At 42.6% G+C, this 24255-nt stretch overlaps 1 protein-coding gene across 4 annotated transcripts in view; it reads right to left on the bottom strand.

Moving 5' to 3' along the window:
- tenm1 (teneurin transmembrane protein 1) overlaps positions 1-24255 on the bottom strand; it is a 246029-nt gene that overhangs the window by 124277 nt on the left and 97497 nt on the right. For all 4 annotated transcript variants that reach the window (XM_055870047.1, XM_055870059.1, XM_055870067.1 and 1 more), the window contains exon 5: positions 12341-12579. In XM_055870047.1, the coding sequence (XP_055726022.1) occupies positions 12341-12579 (239 nt within the window). The remainder of the gene's footprint in view (positions 1-12340; positions 12580-24255) is intronic.

Below are 24255 nucleotides of genomic sequence, written 5' to 3'. Positions count from 1 at the left end.
TATGCTTATTACAACACCGTAAAGCATTTGTACATCATTAGTATGCCATTTTTCGCCTTTCATTCATGACAACTTCACTTTCTTTTCAGTTACTACATCGAAATGTGATGAAACAATCCAAAATAACCTTGGTTTTTTACTAGATATGGTAGCTGGTAGCTTACAGTATGAGGTTCATGAAATCTATTTAATGGAATATTGAAAAGTAGCCATCTAATCTCCAAAGAAAGGGGGGATAAACTATGTGCCTCTCTAAGTAATGGATTGGTCAAAATTAAAAATGAATTTAATGTGCGGCTACAGAATGTAATTAATTGAGAAAGATAAAAAAATGTAATTCCACAACTACAATGTTTGGCTTATCGTTTCCAATATGTCAAAACAGAGATCCCTTATGTAGTTTCATTCCCAGTAATCCAAGGAGCATTTCTAAGAATGGCTGAGCCAGTTCCCCACTTGCAGAGTAAGCATTCAAATCTAATTGGGTAAAAAAGTTCTGGGATAATTTGGAAAATTTCTGGGATCTTTTATTTCAGCTCATGAAACATGCAACTAACACTTTACATGTTGAGTTTATATTTTTGTTCAGTATAATTTCAGAACAAAACAGAAAGACCTAACTACCAAATGGAGAGAGGAGAGCAGGATAATTAGCAGCTAACTACTATACCACCTGATTCATAAGCCTTAACAAACCACTAACCCAGCAGGACTCCTCTGCACTGATTAGCCATGGTGGAGACAGTGTGTTTCGGAAAGGTGCTGCTCTGTATAACAACCATTCACTCACTAGTGCAGCATTTAGATACGCAGATCAATGTAATTCACCCCTGACCGCTTCAAAGCCTTTTCCTTTTCATCTATCTTTAAAACGCAGCTAGGCCAGTCATATTGGCGGAAGGTCTTAAAGAATGCCTGTTGAAAAATATAGTTTTTTTTAGCAGCCAGCTGAGTGGGAATGCCTAATTAGAGTGAAAGTAGTTCACACCAATTTGCATCTGTTTTACATATTCAGTGGAAGAATAATTGATAGTACCTGCTTTTAAAATGTATAATGCACAAAATGATTATGCAGTTTAGAGGGAAGAATTAGATTAAACTCTTGTCTTCTACTTGGTGTGACCCAGAGAAACAGACAGCTGTATAGTATACAATAACAGATAAGAGTTTTGTTTGGGGTCTGCCAATAATGAGGCAGAGACAATTTGATTAAATATTCTCTGTAAATAAGAAAGAGAGGGAATGTTTGGCTCAGGAGGCAACTGTAGTGTCCTCCTTATTAAGCTGCTTTGAACTATTGTCTTGTAACTTGTTAATTGATTCAGGCCGAACCGTATAATCACATTATGGTCCTCTTGTTGCTAATAAACAGAAATAAAAAAAACTACAATTGTTTTTGCTCTACAGGAAAATAAATGGAAATCTAAAATAAATGATAAATCAACAAAGCAAACTATTCTCCAATGCACCAACACAACCCAAATCGAATATACTGTTGACAAATGAAGTCTGGTGTAAAAGTACAACATGTATATTTTAGAACTATGTTGTTTCCCATAAATACATGACAGTAGGAGATGTGACCTTTAAAGGACAATGGACATAAATAGCTACTTGCACCTTTCACTGCACATTTACGATGAGTCTTATTCCAATTTAGAGGAATAAAGTAGAGAAAACCCAGAGCTAAATGCCTAAAGCATCACACCGCCCAATGATGTTTTATCAATAGCTGTTCTCCTTTGACAGGCAACGCTTTAAACTAGCCAGTGAGTATGCCCAGAAAGAATGAAATCGCAAAACTCATGAGCAGCGTGTTTGGAGGACAAAATTAGGTTATGTTCAACAGTTGACCTACCACGCTGGGTCCCCACGATGATACCATTGTCTTAAAGTAGCTACAAATCAGGGCTTTATCCATGTGATAGTGAGATTACTGGGGGCATCAGTTTGCATTACTCTGTATTGGTGCCCTGCAGAGATCTGTGGGAAGACTTTGGGGAGGGGTAATGAAAAGCAAGCGCTGGATTGGATTCTCAGCAGGGGGCTGGATGTGCAGGATCCAACACCACTCTTGTTTCAAACAGACCGGGAATCCAATGAGCATTTTTCTAAACGCAGTTCAGTTCACAGACCAAAAGCATCACATGGAACTGGCTGCCTCCCCCAACATATTAGCCAATGAGTTACTATTAGTAGTACAAAACTCAGCAAAAAATAAATATCTCTTTTTCAGTACCCTGTCTTTCAAAGATAATTCATAAAAATCCAAATAACTTCACATATCTTCATTGTAAAGGGTTTAAATACTGTTTCCCATGCTTGTTCAATGAACCATAAACAATTAATGAACATGCACCTGTGGAACGGTCGTTAAGACACAAACAGCAGGGGCCTCCCGGGTGGCGCAGTGGTCTAGGGCACTGCATCGCAGTGGGCGCCACCAGAGACTCTGGGTTCACGCCCAGGCTCTGTCGCAGCCGGCCGCGCCCGGGAGGTCCGTGGGGCGACGCACAATTGGCCTAGCGTTGTCCGGGTTACGGAGGGTTTGGCCGGTAGGGATATCCTTGTCTCATCGCGCACCAGCGACTCCTGTGGCGGGCCGGGCGCAGTGCGCGCTAACCAAGGGAGCCAGGTGCACGGTGCTTCCTCCGACACAGTGGTGCGGCTGGCTTCCGGGTTGGAGGCGCGCTGTGTTAAGAAGCAGTGCAGCTTGGTCGGGTTGTGTTTCGACCTTCGTCTCTCCCGAGCCCGTACGGGAGTTGTAGCGATGAGACAAGATAGTAATTACTAGCAATTGGATACCACGAAAATTGGGGAGAAAAGGGGGTAAAATAAAAAAAATAAAAAAATAAATAAAAAAGACACAAACAGCTTACGGACGGTAGCCAATTAAGGTCACAGTTATGAAAACTTAAGACACTAAAGAGGCCTTTCTACTGACTCTGAAAAACACCAAAAGAAAGATTCCCAGGGTCCCTGCTCATCTGCGTGAACGTGCCTTAGACATGCTGCAAGGAGGCATGAGGACTGCAGATGTGGTCAGGGCAATAAATTGCAATGTCCGTACTGTGGCAAAAAGTGCTATTCACTGAAAAAAATGCTCTTCGCGGTTTTGTCTCACCAGGGGTGATGGTCGGATTTGCGTTTATCATCAAAGGAATGAGCGTTACACAGAGGCCTGTACTCTGGAGAGATATCGATTTGGAGGTGGAGGGTCCGTCATGGTCTGGGGCGGTGTGTCACAGCATCATCGGACTGCGCTTGTTGTCATTGCAGGCATCTCAACACTGTGCGTTACAGGGAAGACATCCTCCTCCCTCATGTGGTACCCTTCCTGCAGGCTCATCCTGACATGACCCTCCAGCAGGACAATTCCACCAGCCATACTGCTTGTGTTGTGTGTGATTTTCTGCAAGACAGGAATATCAGTGTTCTGCCATGGCCAGCGAAGAGCCCGGATCTCAATCCTATTGAGCACGTTTGAGACCTGTTGGAACGGAGGGTGAGGGCTAGGGCCATTCCCCCCCAGAAATGTCCGGGAAATTGCAGGTGCCTTAATGGAAGAGTGGGGTAACATCTCACAGCAAGAACTGGCAAATCTGGTGCAGTCCATGAGGAGGAGATGCACTGCAGTACTTAATGCAGCTGGTGGCCACACCAGATACTGACTGTTACTTTTGATTTTGACCCCCCCCCCCCCTTTGTTTAGGGACACATTATTCAATTTCTGTTAGTCACATGTCTGTGGAACTTCTTCAGTTTATGTCTCAGTTGTTGAATCTTGTTATGTTCATACAAATATTTACACGTTAAGTTTGCTGAAAATAAATGCAGTTGACAGTGAGAGCACGTTTCTTTAGTAGTGGTACAACTGAACAGTTGCAGTAGTAAGAGTTGAAGTGACTTCCACTGACTTACAGTGCATTCTGAAAGTATTCAGACCGCTTGACTTTCCCCCCAAAAAACTTACGTTACAGCCTTACTATAAAATGGATTGAATAAAAAAGAATCATCAATCTACACACAATTCCCCATAATGACAAAGCGAAAACAGATTTTTCGAAATTCTTGCAAATGTATTGAAGATAAAAACATAAATACCTTATTTAAATAAGTATTCAGACCCTTTGCTACGAGACTCGAAATTGAGCTCAGGTGCATCCTGTTTCCATTGATCATCCTTGAGATATTTCTACAAGTTGATTGGAGTCCAGTTGTGGTAAATTCAATTGATTGGACATGACTTGGAAAGGTACACACCTGTCTATATAAGGTCTTACATTTGACAGTGCATGTCAGAGCAAAATCCAAGCTACGAGGTCGAAGGAATTGTCCGTATTGTCCGATCTGGGGAAGGGTACCGAAACATTTCTGCAGCATTGAAGGTCCCCAAGAACACAGGGGCCTCCATCATTCTTAAATGGAAGAAGTTTGGAACTACCAAGACTCTTCCTAGAGGTGGCCGTCCGGCCAAACTGAGCAATCGGGGGAGAAGGGCCTTGGTCGGAGCGGTGGTCACTCTGACAGAGCAATAGTGGAGATGGGAGAACATTCCAGAAGGATAACCATCTCCGCAGCATTACACCAATTAGGCCCTTATGGTAGAGTGGCCTGACGGAAGCCACTCCTCAATAAAAGGCACCTGACAGCCCACTTGGAGTTTGTCAAAAGGCACCTAAAGGACTCTCAGACTATGAGAAACAAGATTCTTTGGTCTGATAAAACCCAGATTGAACTCTTTGGCCTGAATGCCAAGCGTTACATCTGGAGGAAACCTGGCACTATCCCTACGGTGAATCACGGTGGTGGCAGCATCATGCTGTGGGGATGTTTTTCTGCAGTGACTGGTAGACCAGTCAGGAATGAGGGAAAGATGAACGGAGCACAGTACAGAGAGATCCTTGATGAAAACCTGCTCCAGAGCAGACTGGGGCAAAGGTTCACCTTCCAACAGGACAACGACCCTAAGCACACAGCCAAGACAACGCAGGAGTGGCTTCGGGACAAGTTTCTGAATGTCCTTGAGTGGCCCAACCAGAGCCCGGACTTGAACCCGATCGAACATCTCTGGAGAGACCTGAAAATAGCTGTGCAGCGACGCTCCCCATCCAACCTGACAGAGCTTGAGAGGATCTGCAGAGAAGAATGGGAGAAACTCCCCAAATACAGGTGTGCCAAGCTTGTATCGTCATACCCATGAAGACTCAAGGCTGTAATCGCTGCCAAAGGTGCTTCAACAAAGAACTGAGTAAAGGATCAAAATACTTATGTAAATGTGATATTTGTACAAATTTCCTTACAACCTATTTTTACTTTGTCATTATGGGGTATTGTGTGTAGATTGATGAGGGGAAAAAACGATTTAATCCTGTTTAGAATAAGGCTGTAATGTAACAAAATGTGGAAAAAGTCAACGGGTCTGACTACTTTCCGAATGCACTGTATACTGTATTTAGTACTGTACTGAAAGGGTTTTACATGGAACCCAAAATAATTATACCTGGAACCAAAAGGTGTTCTTAAAAGGGGTTTTCTATGGGGACAGCCGAAGAACGCTTTTTGGTTCTAGATAGCGCCTTTCTTTCTAAGAGTGTATCACTTTGCAAATGAATAGATTAATATTCATGATACAGCAATACTGTTGTGATGGCACTTACAGTGCATTCAGAAAGTATTTATTCCCCTTGACTTATTCCACATTTTGTTGTGTTACAGCCTGAATTCAACATGTTTTTTCAAATGTATCTCACCCATCTACACACAATACCGCATAAAAGTAAAAACATGTTTTTAGACATTTTTGCAAATGTATCGAAAATGAAATTCAGAAATATCTCATTTACATAAGTATTCACACCACTGAATCAATACATGTTAGAATCACCTTTGGCAGTGATTACAGCTGTGAGTCTTTCTGGGTAAGTCTCTAAGAGCTTTGCACACCTGGACTGTAAAATATTTACCTTTTTTTTTTTTTCTTCAAGCTCTGTCAAGTTGGTTGTTGATCATTGTTAGACAGCCGTTTTCAAATCTTGCCATTCATTTTCAAGTCAATATAAGTCAAAACTGTAACGAGGACACTCAGGAACATTCAATGTTGTCTTGGTAAGCAAATCCAGTGTATATTTGACCTTGTGTTTTAGGTTATTGTTCTGCTGAAAGGTGAATTCATCTCCCAGTGTCTGGTGGAATGCAGAGTGAACCAGGTTTTCCTCTAGGATGTTGCCTGTACTTAGCTCCATTCCATTTCTACTTACCCTGAAAAACTCTGAGTCCGATTACAAGCATACCCATAACATGATGTAGCCACCACTAGACTTGAACATTTGGAGAGTGGTATTCAGTAATGTGTTGTATTGGATTTACCCTGAACATAACACTATGTGAACATAACACTATGTTCAGGGTATTCAGGACAAAAAGTGAATTGCTTTGCCACATTCTTTTTGCCATATTACCTTTTGCCTTGTTGCAAACAGGATGCATGTTTTAGAATATTTTTTATTCTGTACAGGCTTCCTTCTTTTGACTCTGTCAATTAGGTTAGTATTGTGGAGTAACTACAGTGTTGTTGATCCACCCTCAGTTTTCTCCTATCACAGCCATTAAACTACGTACAGTAACTGTTTTAATGTCACCATGGTCCTCAAATCCCTGATTGTTTTCCTTCGTCTCTGGTAACTGAGTTAGGAAGGACACCTGTACCTTTGTAGTGACTGGGTGTATTGATATACTATCCAAAGTGTAATTAATAACTTCACCATGCTCAAAGGGATATTCAATGTCTGCTTTTTTATTTTTTACACATCTACTAATAGGTGACCTTCTTAGCGAGGCATTGGAAAACCTACGTGGTCTTCGTGGTTGAATCTGTGTTTGAAATTGGCTGCTCGACTGACAGAACTTACAAATCATTTTATGTGTGGGTACAGATGAGCTAGTCATTAAAAAATAATATTACATACTTTTATTGCACACAGAGTGAGTCCGTGAAACTTATTATGTGACTTGTTAAGCAAACTTTTACTCCTGAACTTATTTAGGCTTGCCATAACAAAGGCATTGAGTACTTATTGACTCAAGACATTTCAGCTTTTCATGTTGTATTCATTTGTAAAATTATGGAGTATTGAGTGTAGGCCAGTAACACAAAATCTCAAGTTAATCCCTTTTAACTTCAAGCTGTAACATAACAAAATATGGAAAAAGTCAAGGGGTGTGAATACTTTCTGAAGGCACTGTATACTATAGGGCCAGTAGCAAAAATAATTCTGCCACTATAATTTAAAAAGGAGGATGGAATTGGATTGAGTTGCATTAAAGGTATGGGTGACAGTCACCTACTGTAACACTAGCAGCAAGTCATCTGAAAGTAAAGACCTGCTTAATCAGGTGAGACCCCACATTGGCACGGTGACACCAGAGGACAAAACATGAAAGGTAAGACATACTTGGCTCTTTTTGTCAATATGGCTGCCAGTATGCAGACGGTTGACACCTTGTACTGTTAAAGAGGTGTTCTCTAAGGAACTGAACCAGAGCCAGTCAGCTCTGGTGGGCAGAGTGGCAAAAATATCCGATTAAGGTTATTCTTACCACATTATCATGGCAGATTGATTTTTGTGTTCATTACTACCAGAACATGTTTCAGTATGACATATAGCCTCTGCCTACGGTCTCTATTGTTAACCAATACTAGGAAGAGGTTCATTAAACATGGTTGAGTACGGGGAAAAGATACTTCCTAATACCAGTGTGATTAGTATTAGTCCTACACCTACTGTCCTCAATGTCCCTTCTGAGCTTCAGGAGAGGTGTCAGTTCCAGTAGATTGGCACTTGATCTAAACTTCCCTGTACTGGGTGAAATAATTCACTGCCTGCCCCCTGCACCCCAGCCTCCGCTCTCTTCAAAAAGGGCATTGTTTGGTTTATAGAGCCGCGACCAGAATACTAATGAGATACTGAAGAGAAAATGGATCGATCAATACGATCACAATGAGGCATGAAAGGTCTGCTACCTTCAAGGCAAGTCGCCTGGAATCATAAATTCCATGGCTGCCCGGTTCCCTTTCAACACAGAGACTCTGACTCTGACCCTTTGACATTACTCAGTCTTATTGATCCTAACACTTTTCAGTCTGTTAAACCAATACCACAGCTGACAGCTATCCTTTACAGCGCCCTAATGAACTGAAAAAATCTAAACGTTTAATTTTCTCCCAGGAACATTGTTCCCCTTTCTGAGTCGCAGTCTGTCAATACACCTTGGAGAGAGATATCTAAACTTCATTAGGGCTTTTCTTTTACTCAATACCAAAACAACTCCTCAAAAGGTAGGTGAGTTTTATTGCTTATAAGTTATTGCACTAATAAACAGGTGAAGTGTTGCAGTTAGAAGAACCGTTGTGGGATAACTCAATCACAGACACAGAGGAGGAGAGAGAAATGGAGACAGAGGAGGAGAGAGAAATGGAGACAGAGGAGGAGAGAGAAATGGAGACAGAGGAGGAGAGAGAAATGGAGACAGAAGAGGAGAGAGAAAGTGGTGATGGCGGTGGTTGAGGTGGCAGGGGAGACATTGTTCCTTCCTGCATTGACAGCCTTCTGACAGGCAACGGTAAATTTCTCTTCAGCGCATATCACCTCTGGGTATGTGGGTGACATTTTGGAGTATTTTAATTAGCATCAGGTTGTCCCCTTAGTGAAGTAAGAGTGTTTCTGAGGAGAATGGAGTAGTTGGTATTTACTCCCAGTCAGAATCAGACAGTGTGGCTTACCGTGCTATATCAGCAGTATGCCTGCATGTTCTTCTGTTTCTCTCCTCTCATCATTCATTCATCGCCCTGGGGCTTGTGTGCATTCTCTAAGTATGACACAATGACATGTCACCGTTGTCTTTGAGGCATTCCTCTCATTATGTTGTGTGAGGTCAAAGGCAAATTCAGTTGCAGCTTAAATAGCTGGATGGTGGGGGTCTACAAATTGTCAAATGCAGATTGTCCTGGATTGTTACTGGCCCCACCACCTACTAGATTTCTAAGCTTTCTGTTCAAACAGCAATGCATTTTTCTTCAGAAAAGTGGAGAATAAAGAGGGATGTGCCCTACCCAAGCACCAGTGTGTTATCTTTTGTTTTAATTTTGTGCTAGAATTGGAACACATCACAATAATTTGCAAAATCAGTTACAAATTATGATATATTCACCATGTGATTTGGCAAAATGTGTATAAATGTGCTTGGGATGGAGTCTTATGAAGACAAATATTGTCCATTTAAAACATGTTTGAAGAGATGGATGTATGCGCAGCAGTAAACAAAGCAAATCGCTGAAATGCAAACTGCTCCAGCCCAGCCACTGCTGTCCTGCTGTGACTACAGCAAACAAATACCATGCTGATGTCTCTTCTGGGGTCTGGACTAGCATTAACCAAAACAGATAAATACACTAGATAAATAAATAACAGGGTTGATCACACCAATGGTACCATCAAGCAAAGCCATAAAGGCCTGTGTCAAGGCACAGAGAGAGCCATGTTTTCTGTGATTTGTGGTGACTGGCACCTTCCATGTTCACTGAGATTTGTGATGTTTTACCACCGAGCAGAGACTTGTGGGTGATAGATATCCCACCTTTGTTATTTATTTGACATTTTTATGTACAATAGCAACATTATTCGTGATGACAGTACATCTGGTTGTTTACGATTTAGACTGATTGCCTAATAACTAGAAGGAATTAACATATAGCAGCTAATTTCAAAGCTGTTTGCCAATATTTCAAACTCCGGAAATTACTCAGCATTTTATTTATGTAGCCTACTACTGTAGCCATATAGATTTTTATTTGGTCAAATCAAAATTGGTAATGTAGAATTTAAAGTAGAAGAATGAATAATAAAGCAGAACTTTTAAGATGCAGTCAACATTTGTTAGACAGAGTGGGATTTACAATCCCTATCCCTCGCTATGGGCTGATGGCTACTTTTGAAGCTGCCTTATTAAAGGGCTGTTAATGCATGGTCATGCAATTTAGTAAATTACAAGTCTGAGGATCAAAATTGGAGGTGTAGAGTCTTCCATCTTGCTCTGTGTTGCATTTCCTAAGATCTTTATTGATCTACTGTTGGAAGCTTAAGGGCATCATCTCAATTAAGAAAAACACACAGACATCTCTGGGTCAGAGCCTTCCATAAAGATGGCACACGAAGGTTACAATGCTCTCATATTAATATCAGTCAGTCCTAGAATAACACCACACCAGGCTTAAAGACAACGCTTAGATGTTATATTCATGGCTACGGACCTTGAATGACCAATCTTTTGTTGCCCTCTGATCACTAGGTAAGGATCATCTTATGAGAAATGAATGAGAGGTTCCAACTCAAAGGCGTACCAGTATTCAAAATCTAGAGTCTCTTCAATGGAATGGTTTATTGACAATGTCAGTGAACATAGTAGGCAAATTTGACCTGATTGATATCTGGATCTACAATGGACATATTGACAGAAACAAGTTTGTAATAAAGTAACACTTTCTCTTGATCAAATACCAATATTCAGCTACACTTGACACAGGCCTACCAGTGTAATAATATATGTAACTACACAGTACTGTACACTAGTAAGTCCATGCAGTTATGGGGTAGACCTAATTGGTGCTGGATGGCTCAGTTGGTAGAGCATGGCGCTTGCACCGCCAAGGTTGTGGGTTTGATTCCCGGGGCCACCCATACGTACAATGTATGCATGCATGGGTGTAAGGTGCTTTGTATAAAATCATCTGCTATATGGCATAATTACTTACTTTGGCACTGTTTTGTATTTTCTTGGAAACAGTGGGAAGTATTATGTAACTATCTCTACTGATATACCTACTTGGTACATGGTATTTGTCATACTCTGGAATAAAGGCTAAGCAAGACCAATAGCTACATAATGTATTGTTACATAACAGTCTATCTGTCCTTTTCTGCTTGTCTCTTAGTCCAAATACTGCTTCTTACAGTTTCAATGGGACAAGGACAAGAACACATGCACCCCAAAATTCTGAAGGTGCACAAAGTACGTGAGGATGGCTGGGGCTGGTCCGGGGGAGGGATAGTTGGAGAATTTTTAAATGTTCAAAAACCTGAAACAGCTTTTCCCTGCAATATAAAGCCATAATCATAATGCTTAATTCTATGTAAAAATATGTATATTTTTCTGCATATGTAAGCATACTGTACCTCACACATAAACACACTTTCACATTATTCACATACGCTGCTGCTACTGTTTATTATCTATCCTGATTGCCTAGTCACTTTTACCCCTACCTGTACATATTACCTCAATCATCTCAACTACCTCATACTCCCAGCAAAATTACTTGGTACCGGTACTCCTTGTATATAGGCTCGTTATTGTGATTATATTGTGTTACTATTTCCTTTTTTGTGTGCTATTTTTTGTACTTTTTAACTCTGCATTGTTGGGAAAGGGCTAGTAAGTAAGAATTTCACAGTAAAGTCTACACCTGTTGTATTTGGTGCGTGTGACAAATGACATTTGATTTGATTTTACGTCTGTATTCTCCTGGTTATTTTAAAGAAAGAAAATATGTTTCTCTGCATCTCTGCTAAAATCTGAGTAAAAGATTAAAAGAAATGTGAGTCCTATTCAGTACGTTTAGTTAATGCTTGCTTTTCTAAAGTAAACCAACATTGCCAGCCGGCATGCCAGCTAAGATAGTTAGACAAGCTAGCTACTCTAACTTGATTGATAGACTGTAATGGCTTCTTGGTAGCTAGTTATGAGGTTGGGAGATAGGTTCCCAATCTGGGCAAGATAAAGCCAACTTCATGAAATTGGTAGGTGGCTAGTAGTATTACAAAAAAAACAACAACAACAAATAAAAATAAAAAATATATATTTTTGTAACGGGAGAAATGTGAAGGGGTATGTGCCTCTGTACCCCCTATGGGGATGACACCTCTGAACACAACTATTATGACAGCTACAGTACAAAAACAACATCATTATACAAATCCAACTACCGTTACATGTTTAATGGGTTTCAAAACCTTGAAAAATGATTTGCCTTTGATAGAACTTAAGGAATGTTTGTTTCCTTTATCTTACAGACTCAGAAACGACTTGGCTGGATTTCCCCCCACAAAACAATGCATTCATCCTATTGCATGAAATAAAATAACCCTGGCAAATAGTTGGAGATGAGACAAAAAAATAAGAAATTCCAAGTGGAAATGTTATGCTGTCTGACATTGTACTGTACTAAATTGTTCAGTAAAATATAGAGATAGATAATATAGATAGGGAGAAATACCCGACTTACCAATGACGTATGTGAGCAGGAGGGCGAGGGTTACGGTGATAGCGGTAGCGCTTAAGGCAGTGCATTTCCAGTTGCAGCACTTGTAGGGCTTGTTGAAGGTGAACATGGGTCTGGAGAAGGTGCTCCTGGGTAGGGGCCGTGGGGGTGGGGAGTACACTGTGCTAGATGTCAGAGGGTAGTTCTGACTGGCAGCGCTGAACAGAGCAGAGGAGCCTGAGCCATGTTTGAACAGAAAATGCCTGCAACCCAACAACACAAGAGGTTGACATTGATGAGAATATACACAACATAGCACATACATTACCATACATGACCGTTTCATTGTAACACAATAACATAGTATTGTTTGAACATTTTCACCTTTTAATTTGCGCACAAATACAAACAGCGCAGATATGACATGAATAAACATGCACAGATTAAGACATTTCCAATCTGTGTAGTACTTAAATAGGATACAGAACATAATTTACTTCTGTTAGATACTTGTGTAGTTCGGTTTAAGTTATTGGTAAACTGCTGGAAATGCACATAATTAAAATCAATCTCAGAATGCAATCCCATTTCCCTCCATGACCAAATGATATAAATCCTACATCTAATGAATGAATGCTCCCAACAGGCAAACCGCCTTAACATGTTTGCACCAGCCATGCATTGGGGGGGGGGGGGGGCATTTATTATTACATTCTCACACCTGACAGTGATGCTGAATGCTGTGATTACATGGATTTATGCTAATGCAGAATGGTGGCCAATTCCTCCTCACTGTGAACTTGACCTTGCAACCACTGCCTTTATCTAACAAGCTGTAGGCGGCAGTGTGCAGGGAGGGAATAGACCGACCGGCGGAACAGAAGAACAAAAGGAAGGGGAGAAAAATAACCCTCATTGCTCAGGTCCCTAATTAGAAAAGGTTTTAATACCATTAGCCGCTATCTTTAATGTGTTCAATTAAAGATGTGAAAGTACAAAGGTCAGTTTTAGGGAAGATTATATCACAGGGCATAATTGCTGGGCCAATTTTCACAGACAGCGTAATTCAGTTTAAGTATGGTTCACAAAGGGATAAAGTTATCTGAGGGATGTTTGTTTTTGTTGTCCAAGCCAGTGTAAATGCAGCATCCTGTGGTATTGGGTAATTCTCCTCAAGGTCTGCAGCAACATTCATGAAAACTGGTGAATTGTATTGTTCAGTTATGGACTGTGGACATCCAGAACTGAGCTCAACACAGTCTGGGATATTGAGGCACAGTTCTGTTGTAGTGCTGCTGCTGACACTTGAAAAATGCATTGTTAAGGGCAAAAAAACGGTCAATAGAGGACCAATCAATTCCTGTCTGTGTGTAATTTAAAGAAATTAGGAAGAAAATGCTTGTGGTCTTGAATATCGTCATTATGCTGATGTGACAGAAATATGTAATTGCATTGATGTTGGGTCAGTGCCATATCATCAGTGTCTGTGTTCTTAACAGTATATCGACTTGGCTGATATCATTTGGCCAAAATAAAATAACTGCTTTTATCTCAAACTTTGTTTTGGTTTGAGGAAGGCGTTCAGGAGTAGGAACTCTACACTACACAAAAAAGGGTTCCAAAAGGGTTATTTGTGGAACGATAGGGTTCTACCAAGAACCATTTTGTTTAGAAGAACCCTTTTGAAATCAAATCAAATGTTATTTGTCACATGCGCTGAATAAAACAAGTGTGGACCTCACATTGAAATGCTTACTTACAAGCCCTTAACCAACAATGCAGTTTTAAGAAAAATTTGTGTTAAGAAAGTATTTACTAAAACAAACTGAAGTAAAAAAGAAAGAATGAAAAAGAAAGAAAATAGAAAAATAACAAATAATAAAAGAGCAACAATAAAATAACAGTAGCGAGGCTATATACAGGGGGTACCTGTACAGAAACAATGTGCGGGGGCACAGGTTAGTTGAGGTAATTGAGGTAATATGTACATGCAGGTAGAGGAAAAGTGATAAACAGAGAGTAGCAGCAGCGTAAAAATAGGGTTGGGGGGACAATGCAAATAGTCCGGGTAGCCATTTGATTAGCTGTTCAGGAGTCTTATGGCTTGGGGGTAGAAGCTGTTAAGAAGCCTTTTGGACCTAGACTTAGCGCTCCGGTACCGCTTGCCATGCAGTAGCAGAAAGAATAGTCTATGACTAGGGTGGCTGGAGTCTTTGGCAATTTTTAGGGCCTTTCCTGACACCGCCTGGTATAGAGGTCCTGGATGGCAGGAAGCTTGGCCCCAGTGATTTACTGGGCCGTACGCACTACCCTTTGTAGTGCCTAGTGGTCGGAAGCCAAGCAGTTGCCAAACCAGGCAGAGATGCAACCAGTCAGGATGCTCTTGATGGTGCAGCTGTAGAACTTTTAGAGGATCTGAGGACCCATGCCAAATATTTTCCGTCTCCTGAGGGGGAATAGGCGTTGTCGTGCCCTCTTCACGACAGTTTGGACCATGATAGTTTGTTGGTGATGTGGACACTAAGGAACTTGAAGTTCTCAACCTGCTCCACTACAGCCCCATCAATGAGAATGGGGACGTGCTCGGTCCTCCTTTTCCTGTAGTCCACAATCAACTCCTTTGTCTTGATCACGTTGAGGGAGAGATTGTTATCCTGGCACCACACTGCCAGGTCTCAGTGTGGATGTTGCTTGTAATCCATGGCTTCTGTTTGGGGTATGCACTGTGGGGACGACGTCATCGATGCACTTATTGATGAAGCCGGTCACTGATGTGGTGTACTGCTCAATGCCATTGGACGAATCCCAGAACATATTCCAGTCTGTGCTCGAAAAACAGTCCTGTAGCTTAGCATCTGTCTCATCTGACCACTTCCTTATTGAGCGAGTCCTGGTACTTCCTGCTTTAGTTTTTGCTTGTAAACAGGAATCAGGAGGATAGAGTTATGGTCAGATTTGACAAATGGAGGGCGAGGGAGAGCTTTGTACACGTCTCTGTGTGTGGAGTAAAGGTGGTCTAGATGTTTTTTTTCTTCTGGTTGTACATTTAACATGCTAGTAGAAATGAGGTAAAATAGATTTAAGTTTCCCTGCATTAAAGTCCCCGGCCTCTGGGTGAGCATTTTCTTGTTTTCTTATGGCCTTATACAGGTCGTTGAGTGCTGTCGTAGTGCCAGCATCGGTTTGTGGTGGTAAATAGACAACTACGAAAAATATAGATGAAAACTCTTGGTAAATAGTGTGGCTCTACAGCTTATCATGAGATACTCTACCTCAGGCAAGCAAAACCTCAAGACTTCTTTAATATTAGATTTCGTGCACCAGCTGTTATCTACAAATAGACACAGACCACCACCCCTTGTCTTACCGGAGGCAGCTGTTCTATCTTGCCGATGGACCGAAAACCCAGCCAGCTGTATGTTATCCATGTCATCGTTCAGCCACGACTCGGTGAAACATAAGCTATTACATAAGCTATTTTTAATGTCCCGTTGATAGGATAGTCTTGATCGGAGCTCATCCATTTTATTATCCAATGATTGTACGTTTGCAAATAGGACCGATGGTAAAGGCGGATTACTCACTCGCCGTCAGATCCTTACAAGGCACCCCGACCTACGTCCCCGATATCTGTCTCTTTCTCATGCGAATCACAGGGATTTGGGTCTTGTCGGGTGTCTGAAGTAAATCCTTTGCATCCAACTCGTTAAATAAAAAATCTTTGTCTAGTACGAGGTGAGTAATCGCTGTCCTGATATCCAGAAGAGACAGCGGCAAAATATTATGTACAAAATAAGTTACAAATAACGTGAAAAAACACACACAATACCACAGTTGGTTCGGAGCCCATAAAACGGCAGCCATCTCCTCCGGCGCCATCTAGAACCTTTAACATCCTAAGAACTGTTTTTGGAAGATAGGGTTCTTTGATGATTCTTTGGAAGGCAAAAAGGATTATTTGGAATGAAAGAAGGGTTCTACATAGAACCATACATAATATTTCCCAGCATGCTCTATTGCAGGGAGATTTTCAAAATTGTTTGATTTACTGTAATATCAGTGTTTTTGCATGTACATTGATTGGTCATAAGGTAAACTTATATGAATAACATACCGTTTTCTAACTAATCCAATCAATTAGTAATTGGATTTATTGCACCTGTTACTGAGATGGTTGTTCCAGTTTAAGTGATTGACTTAGTCTCAGTATTCAATCATCCCTACCCTGGCAGTCATTCTGAATGCAGGTTGGGGGTGATTAACAATTTCTCTTGTTGGACATCCTAACTCTGGCTGGGTTCCAATAGGAACTATACACAACATTGAAAGCCAGCATAATGTGACTTGCAATCCTGATGTGGCCTGTAAACCAGGAGATTCCTAAAACCACTGTGTTAGGATATAACCAGGTGATCAAATATGATCTACAGTGCATTCTGAAAGTATTCAGACCCCTTGACTTTTTCCACATTTTGTTACGTTACAGCCTTATTCTAAAATGGATTAAATTGTTTTTTCCCTCATCAATCTATACACAATAGCCAATAATGAAAAAGCTAACATTTTTGCAAATGTATTCAAAATAAAAACTGAAATATTACATTTACAAACTGTAAGTATTCAGACCCTTCACTCAGTACTTTGTTGAAACGTCTTTGGCAGCGATTACAGCGTCAGGTTTTCTTGTTGTTAGGTTCAAAATGAACATAGTAAAACACACGGATGATTAGTAAAGCTTAAACCAAGTTTATTCACCCATTGGGTCACACAGCTGCATGAAACAAAGACATGGTTCCACCAGTGGTAGTATATATACCCCAATTGTAATTATTCAGACCCTTTACTCACTACTTTGTTGAAGCACCTTTGGCAGTGATTACAGCCTCAGGCTACAAGCTTGGCACACCTGTATTTTGGGATTTTCTCCCATTCTTCTCTGCAGATCCTCTCAAGCTCTGTCAGGCTGGATGGTAGCGTCGCTGCACAGCTACTTTCAGGTCTCTCCAGAGATGTTTGATCGGGTTCAAGTCCGGGCTCTGGCTGGGCCACTCAAGCACATACAGAGACTTGTCTAAAAGCCCCTACATTGCCTTGACTGTGTGCTTAGGGTCGTTGCCTGTTGGAAGGTGAACCTTCGCCCCAGTCTGAGGTCCTGGGCGCTCTGGATCAGGTTTTCATCAAGGATCTCTCTGTACTTTACTCTGTTCATCTTACCCTCAATCCTGACTAGTCTCCCAGTCCCTGCTGCTGAAAAACATCCCCACAGCATGATGCTGCCACCACCATGCTTCACCGTAGGAATGGTGCCAGGTTTCCTCCAGACGTGACGCTTGGCATTCAGGTCAAAGAGTTCAGTCTTGGTTTCATCAGACCAGAGAATATTGTTTATCATGGTCTGAGAGTCCTTTAGGTGCCTTTTGGCAAACTCAAAGCTGACTGTCATGTGCCTTTTACTGAGGAGTGGCTTCCGTCTGGCCACTCTACCATAAGGGCCTGATATGTGGAGTGCTGCAGAGATGGTTGTCCTTCTGGAAGGTTCTCCCACCTCCACAGAGGAAGTCTAGAGCTCTGTCAGAGTGACCATCAGGTTCTTGGTCTCCTCCCTGACTAAGGCCCTTCTCCCCCGATTGCTCAGTTTGAGCCGGGCGGCCAGCTCAAGGAAGAGTCTTGGTAGTTCCAGACGTCTTCCATTTAAGAGTGATGGAGGCCACTGTGTTCTTCAATGCTGCAGACATTTTTTGATACCCTTCCCCAGATCTGTGCCTCGACTCCTGTCTCAGACCTCTACGGACAATTCTTTCGACCTCCCACATGTTTTTCTCTGTGGGATCTTATATAGACAGATGTGTGCCTTTCCTAATCATGTCCAATAAATTGGTAGAAACAGCTTAAAGATGATCAATGGAAACAGGATGTACCTGAGATCGATTTTGAGTCTGATAGCAAAGGGTCTGAATACTTATGTAAATACTGAATACTTATTATAAATTAGCATTTTAGAATAAGGCACTATCGTAACAAAATGTGGAAAAAGTCAAGGGGTCTGAATAACTTTCCGAATGCACTGTATGTAATGTATCGTCATAAATAATAACAATTTAACGGGTGATACCCGTTCTTAGAGGGTTCTAGGAAGAACCCTCCAAAGATAAAAGGGTTCTCGGTAGAACCCTTCATAGACGGTTCTAGGAAGAACCTTTAGATGACAAAATGGTTCTAGGCACAACCCTTCATAGAGGGTTCTAGGTAGAACCATATACAGCAGGTTGTTTGAAGAACCCTACATAGAGGTATCTAGATAGAACCCTCTGCAAAGGGTTTTACCCAGCATCAAAAATGTATCCCCTATGGGGACAAACTTAAGAACCCTGTATAGCACCTTTTTTTCTAAGAGTGTACGTTTTTGGATCATAAAGATACAATACGTCTGTAATGATGATCTGCTGATCACTCTATTGATCACTGATCTTTACCAGTGATTATATATTATGTTAAACCACCCTTTTGTGGAGATACAGTAGGCCTATGTGTGGATTGGCTCCTCACAATATCCCTCTGAAGGTGTTTGTGGAGGTGGGTGATACTATGAACCTAATTGCTAGTCATTTTAGCGGTCTGAAAAACACTTGATGCTACAGTATACTAATTCATTGGAAGACAGCTATGTTTAATTGGTAATGTCTGCTGGTGAGAGTTGACAACACAGAAATCTGAAATCAACTCAAATATATATAATCTCTGGTAAATATTCAGTATTTTGGTTTATTTGGCAAAGCCAAGAGAACAGTGTTAAACTGTCAACAACACATCACCCAGCCTTTAGAGTGAACGTGTAGTAATAGAACAGTTGTTATAATTTTCTAAATGTGAAGACAAAACATCAAGTGTGGTGATGTTATTGATCGGACATCACGTCAACCCTTTCATTTAATTAGAATTGACAATGATAAGATATACAATGCCAAGAGGAGGTATTGGATAGCAATTTGCTGATCTACATGAATGCTGGCATTGTATTAGGTTTAAATATCGACAACAAGGTTCGTTTAGGTGTGAACAGAAAGTCAGCACACAGCCACATCAGGCATGGTGACATTCTCATCCTCTATGCAGAGTGGTTGACCTCTACATATATTTGGGGCCTTAATGAGCAGTCAATGAGATCCACCATAAGGGAGGGAGGATCTACCTACTCCATCAAATTTGAGACGTTCAAGTACCACTACCCCTCCCGCAAACCTAATTGTGTTCATTTGTCATTGTTGTCACTTTTGTATATTACATACAGTGCCTTCAGAAAGTATTCATGCCCCTTGACTTATTCAACATTTTGTTGTGTTACAGCCTGAATTCAACATGGATTAAATTGATTTTTGTCTCTCACCCATCTACACAATACCTGTCACACCCTGGCTTTAGTTATCTTTGTTTTCATTATTATTTTAGGTAGGTCAGGGTGTGACATGGGGAAGTTTGTGTGTTTTTGTATTGTCTAGGGTGTTGTATGGTTTAGGGGGTTAAGTAGAGTAGATGGGTTAGTGTTTAGTATAGATGTCTAGGAAAGTCTATGGTTGCCTGAATTGGTTCTCAATCAGAGACAGCTGGTTATTGTTGTCTCTGATTGGGAGCCATATTTAAGGCAGCCATGGGCTTTAGCTGTTTTGTGGGTAATTGTCTATGTGTAGTGTTTGTGTCAGCACTATTTGTCTATTTAGCTTCACGGTCGTCAGTTTGTTATTTTGTTAGTTTGTTGTATAGTTATTTGTTTCTTGTTTTTTCCCTCTCTCTTCTAATAAAAGAAGATGTATTTTGCACACGCTGCGCCTTGGTCCAATCTCTCACAGCAAGACGATCGTGACAGAATTACCAACCAATCTAGGACCAAGAGGCGTGTCAAGCGGCAACAGGACCCACCTACACAGGATTCATGGACATGGGAGGAGATACTGGATGGTAAGGGACCTTGGGCACAACCGGGAGAATATCGCCTCCCTCGTGAAGAGCTGGAGGCAGCTAAAGCCGAGAGGAGGCGATATGAGGAGGCAGCACGGAAGCAAGGCTGGAAGCCCGTGAGTACAACCCAAAAATTTCTTGGGGGGGGGCCTTAAAGGGAGTGTGGCGAAGTCAGGTAGGAGACCTGCGCCTACTCTCTGTACTTACCGTGGAGAGCGAGAGTATGGGCAGACACCGTGTTACGCAGTAGAGCGCATGGTGTCTCCTGTACTCGTGCATAGCCCGGTTCGGTACATTCCAGCTCCACGTATCGGCCGGGCTAGATTGAGCGTTGAGCCGGATGTCATGAAGCCGGCCCAACGCATCTGGTCACCAGTGCGTCTCCTCGGGCCGGCTTACATGGCACCAGCCTTATGCATGGTGTCCACGGTTCGCCTACATAGCCCGGTGCGGGTTATTCCACCTCCCCACACTGGTCGGGCGACGGGGAGCATACAACCAGGTAAGGTTTGGCAGGCTCAGTGCTCAAGGGAGCCAGTACGCCTGCACGGTCCGGTATTTCCGGCGCCACCTCCCCGCCCCAACCCAGTACCTCCAGTGCCTCCTCCACGCCCTATGGTGCGTGTCTCCAGCCCTTTACCACCGGTGCATACACCGCGCACCAAGCCTCCTGTGTGTCCCCAGAGTCCTGTGCGTCCTGTTGCTGCTCCCCGCACTAGCCCTGAGATGTGTGTCCCCAGTCCGGTACCACCAGTTCCGGCACCACGCACTAGGCCTAATGTGCGCTCCCAGGGTCCAGCATGCCCTGTTCCTTCTCCCCGCACTAGCCTGAAGGTGCGTGTCTTTAGCCCGGTACCTCCAGTTCCGGCACCACGCATCAGGCCTACAGTGCGTCTCAGCCGGCCAGAGTCTGCCGTCTGCCCAACGGCGCCTGAACTGCCCGTCTGCCCAACGGCACCTGAACTGCCCGTCTGCCCAACGGCGCCTGAACTGCCCAACGGCGCCTGAACTGCCCGTCTGCCCAACGCTGTCTGAACTGTCCGTCTGCCAAGTGCCCGAAAAAACTGCCCGTCTGTACTGAGCCTGCAAAGCCGCCCGTCTGCCATGAGCCTTCAGAGCCGTCCGCCAGACAGGAGCCGCCAGAGCATTCCGCCAGACAGGAGCCGCCAGAGCCTTCCGCCAGACAGGAGCCGCCAAAGCCTTCCGCCAGACAGGATCAGCCAGAGCCTTCCGCCAGACAGGATCAGCCAGAGCCTTCCGCCAGACAGGATCAGCCAGAGCCTTCCGCCAGACAGGATCAGCCAGAGCCTTCCGCCAGACAGGATCAGCCAGAGCCTTCCGCCAGCCATGAGCAGCCAGATCCGTCAGCCAGCCATGAGCAGCCAGATCCGTCAGCCAGCCATGAGCAGCCAGATCCGTCAGCCAGCCATGAGCAGCCAGATCCGTCAGCCAGCCATGAGCAGCCAGATCCGTCAGCCAGCCATGAGCAGCCAGATCCGTCAGCCAGCCATAAGCCGTCCAGCCAGGATCCGCCAGAGCCGTCATCCAGCCAGGATCCGCCAGAGCCGTCATCCAGCCAGGATCCGCCAGAGCCGTCATCCAGCCAGGATCCGCCAGAGCCGTCATCCAGCCAGGATCCGCCAGCCAGCCAGGATCCACCAGAGCCAGCCAGCCAGGATCCGCCATCCAGCCAGGATCCGTCCCTTAGTCCGGTGCTGCCCCTTAGTCCGGTGCTGCCCTTAGTCCGGTGCTGCCCCTTAGTCCGGTGCTGCCCCTTAGTCCGGTGCTGCCCCTTAGTCCGGTGCTGCCCCTTAATCCAGTGGGGTTAATGTGGAGGGTGGCCATTTGGAGGAGGCTACGAAAGCGGGTAGTGACTATGGTGGGGTGGGGACCACGACCAGTGCCAGAGCCGCCACCGTGGACAGACGCCCACCCAGACCCTCCCCTAGACTTTATGCTGGTGCGCCCGGAGTTCGCACCTTAAGGGGGGGGGTTATGTCACACCCTGGCTTTAGTTATCTTTGTTTTCATTATTATTTTAGGTAGGTCAGGGTGTGACATGGGGAAGTTTGTGTGTTTTTGTATTGTCTAGGGAGTTGTATGGTTTTGGGGGTTAAGTAGAGTAGATGGGTTAGTGTTTAGTATAGATGTCTAGGAAAGTCTATGGTTGCCTGAATTGGTTCTCAATCAGAGACAGCTGGTTATTGTTGTCTCTGATTGGGAGCCATATTTAAGGCAGCCATGGGCTTTAGCTGTTTTGTGGGTAATTGTCTATGTGTAGTGTTTGTGTCAGCACTATTTGTCTATTTAGCTTCACGGTCGTCAGTTTGTTATTTTGTTAGTTTGTTGTATAGTTATTCGTTTCTTGTTTTTTCCCTCTCTCTTCTAATAAAAGAAGATGTATTTTGCACACGCTGCGCCTTGGTCCAATCTCTCACAGCAAGACGATCGTGACAATACCTCATAATGACAAAGTGAAAATGTGTTTTTTGAAATGTTTCCAAATTTATTGAAAACGAAATACAGAAATATCTCATTTATATAAGTATTCACTCCCCTTTGCTATGACACTCCAGATTGAGCTCAGGTGTATCCAATTTCCTTTGATCATCCTTGAGATGTCACTACAACTTGACTGGAGTCCACCTGTGACCATGAAGTCCAAGGAACTGTCTGTAGATCTGAGAATTGTGGTGAGGCATATACAGTACCTTCAGAAAGTATTCACACGCCTTGACTTTTTCAAAATGTTGATGTGTTACAGCCTGAATTTAAAATGGATTAAATAGAGATTTAATGTTAAAGTAGAATTATGTTTTTCAAATTTAATTTACAAATTTAAAATGAAAAGGTTAAATGTCTTGAGTCAATAAGTATTCAACCCTTTTGTTATGGCAAACCTAAATAAATTCAGGAGTAAACATTTCTTTAACAAAGTCACATGATAAGTTGCTTGGACTCACGCTGTGTGTAATAATAGCGTTTAACATGATTTTTGAATGAGTACCTCATTTTTTTCATAGATGTTTAAAATATTTTATAAACAATACAAAACATACACATACAAAGCAGTGAATTTCCAACACAGATTCATACACAAAGACCAGGGAGGTTTTCTAACGCCTCTCAAAGGAGGAAACATATTGTTTGATGGGTAAAAATAAAAAAGCAGACATTGAATATCCCTTTTAGCATGGTGTTATTTATTACACTTTGGATGGTGTATCAATACACCCAGTCACTACAAAAATACAGGTGTCCTTCCTAACTCAGATGCCGGAGAGGAAGGACACCGCTACGCGATTTCACCATGTCAATGGTGACTTTAAAACAGTTTCAAAGTTTAATGGCTGTGATAGGAGAAAACTGAGGACGGATCAAGAATATTGTAGTTATTCCACAATACTAACCTAAATGACAGAGTGAAAATAATATAAATACTCCAAAACATCTATCCTGTTTGCAACAAGGCACTAAAGAAATACTGCAAAAAATGTGGCAAAGACATTTACTTTTTGTCCTGAATACAAAATGCTAGGTTAGGGGCAAATCCAATACAACACATTACTGAGTACCACTCTTCATATTTGCAAGAATAGTGGGGGCAGCATCATGTTATGGGTATGCTTGTAATTGCTAAGGACTGGGGAGTATTTCAGGAGAAAAATAAACGTAATGGAGCTAAGCACAGGCAAAATCTTAGATGAAAACCTGGTTCAGTCTGCTTTCCACTAGACACTGGGAGATGAATTCACATGCAGCAGGACAATAACCTAAAACACAAGGCCAAATCTACACTGGAGTTGCTTACCAAGAAGACAGTGAATGTTCCTAAGTGGCGAGTTACAGTTTTGACTTAAATCTGCTTGTCACGTCCTGGCCTTAGTTATCTTTGTTTTCTTTATTATTTTAGTTAGGTCAGGGTGTGACATGGGGGATGTTTGTGTGTTTTTGTCTAGTCTAGGGTGTGTGTATTGCCTAGGGGT

This window comes from Salvelinus fontinalis, chromosome 2 (genome assembly GCF_029448725.1).
Source record: "Salvelinus fontinalis isolate EN_2023a chromosome 2, ASM2944872v1, whole genome shotgun sequence".
Lineage (NCBI taxonomy): Eukaryota > Metazoa > Chordata > Actinopteri > Salmoniformes > Salmonidae > Salvelinus > Salvelinus fontinalis.
Note: the sequence above shows the minus strand (reverse complement) of the source record. Positions and strands in the feature narration are given on the sequence as shown.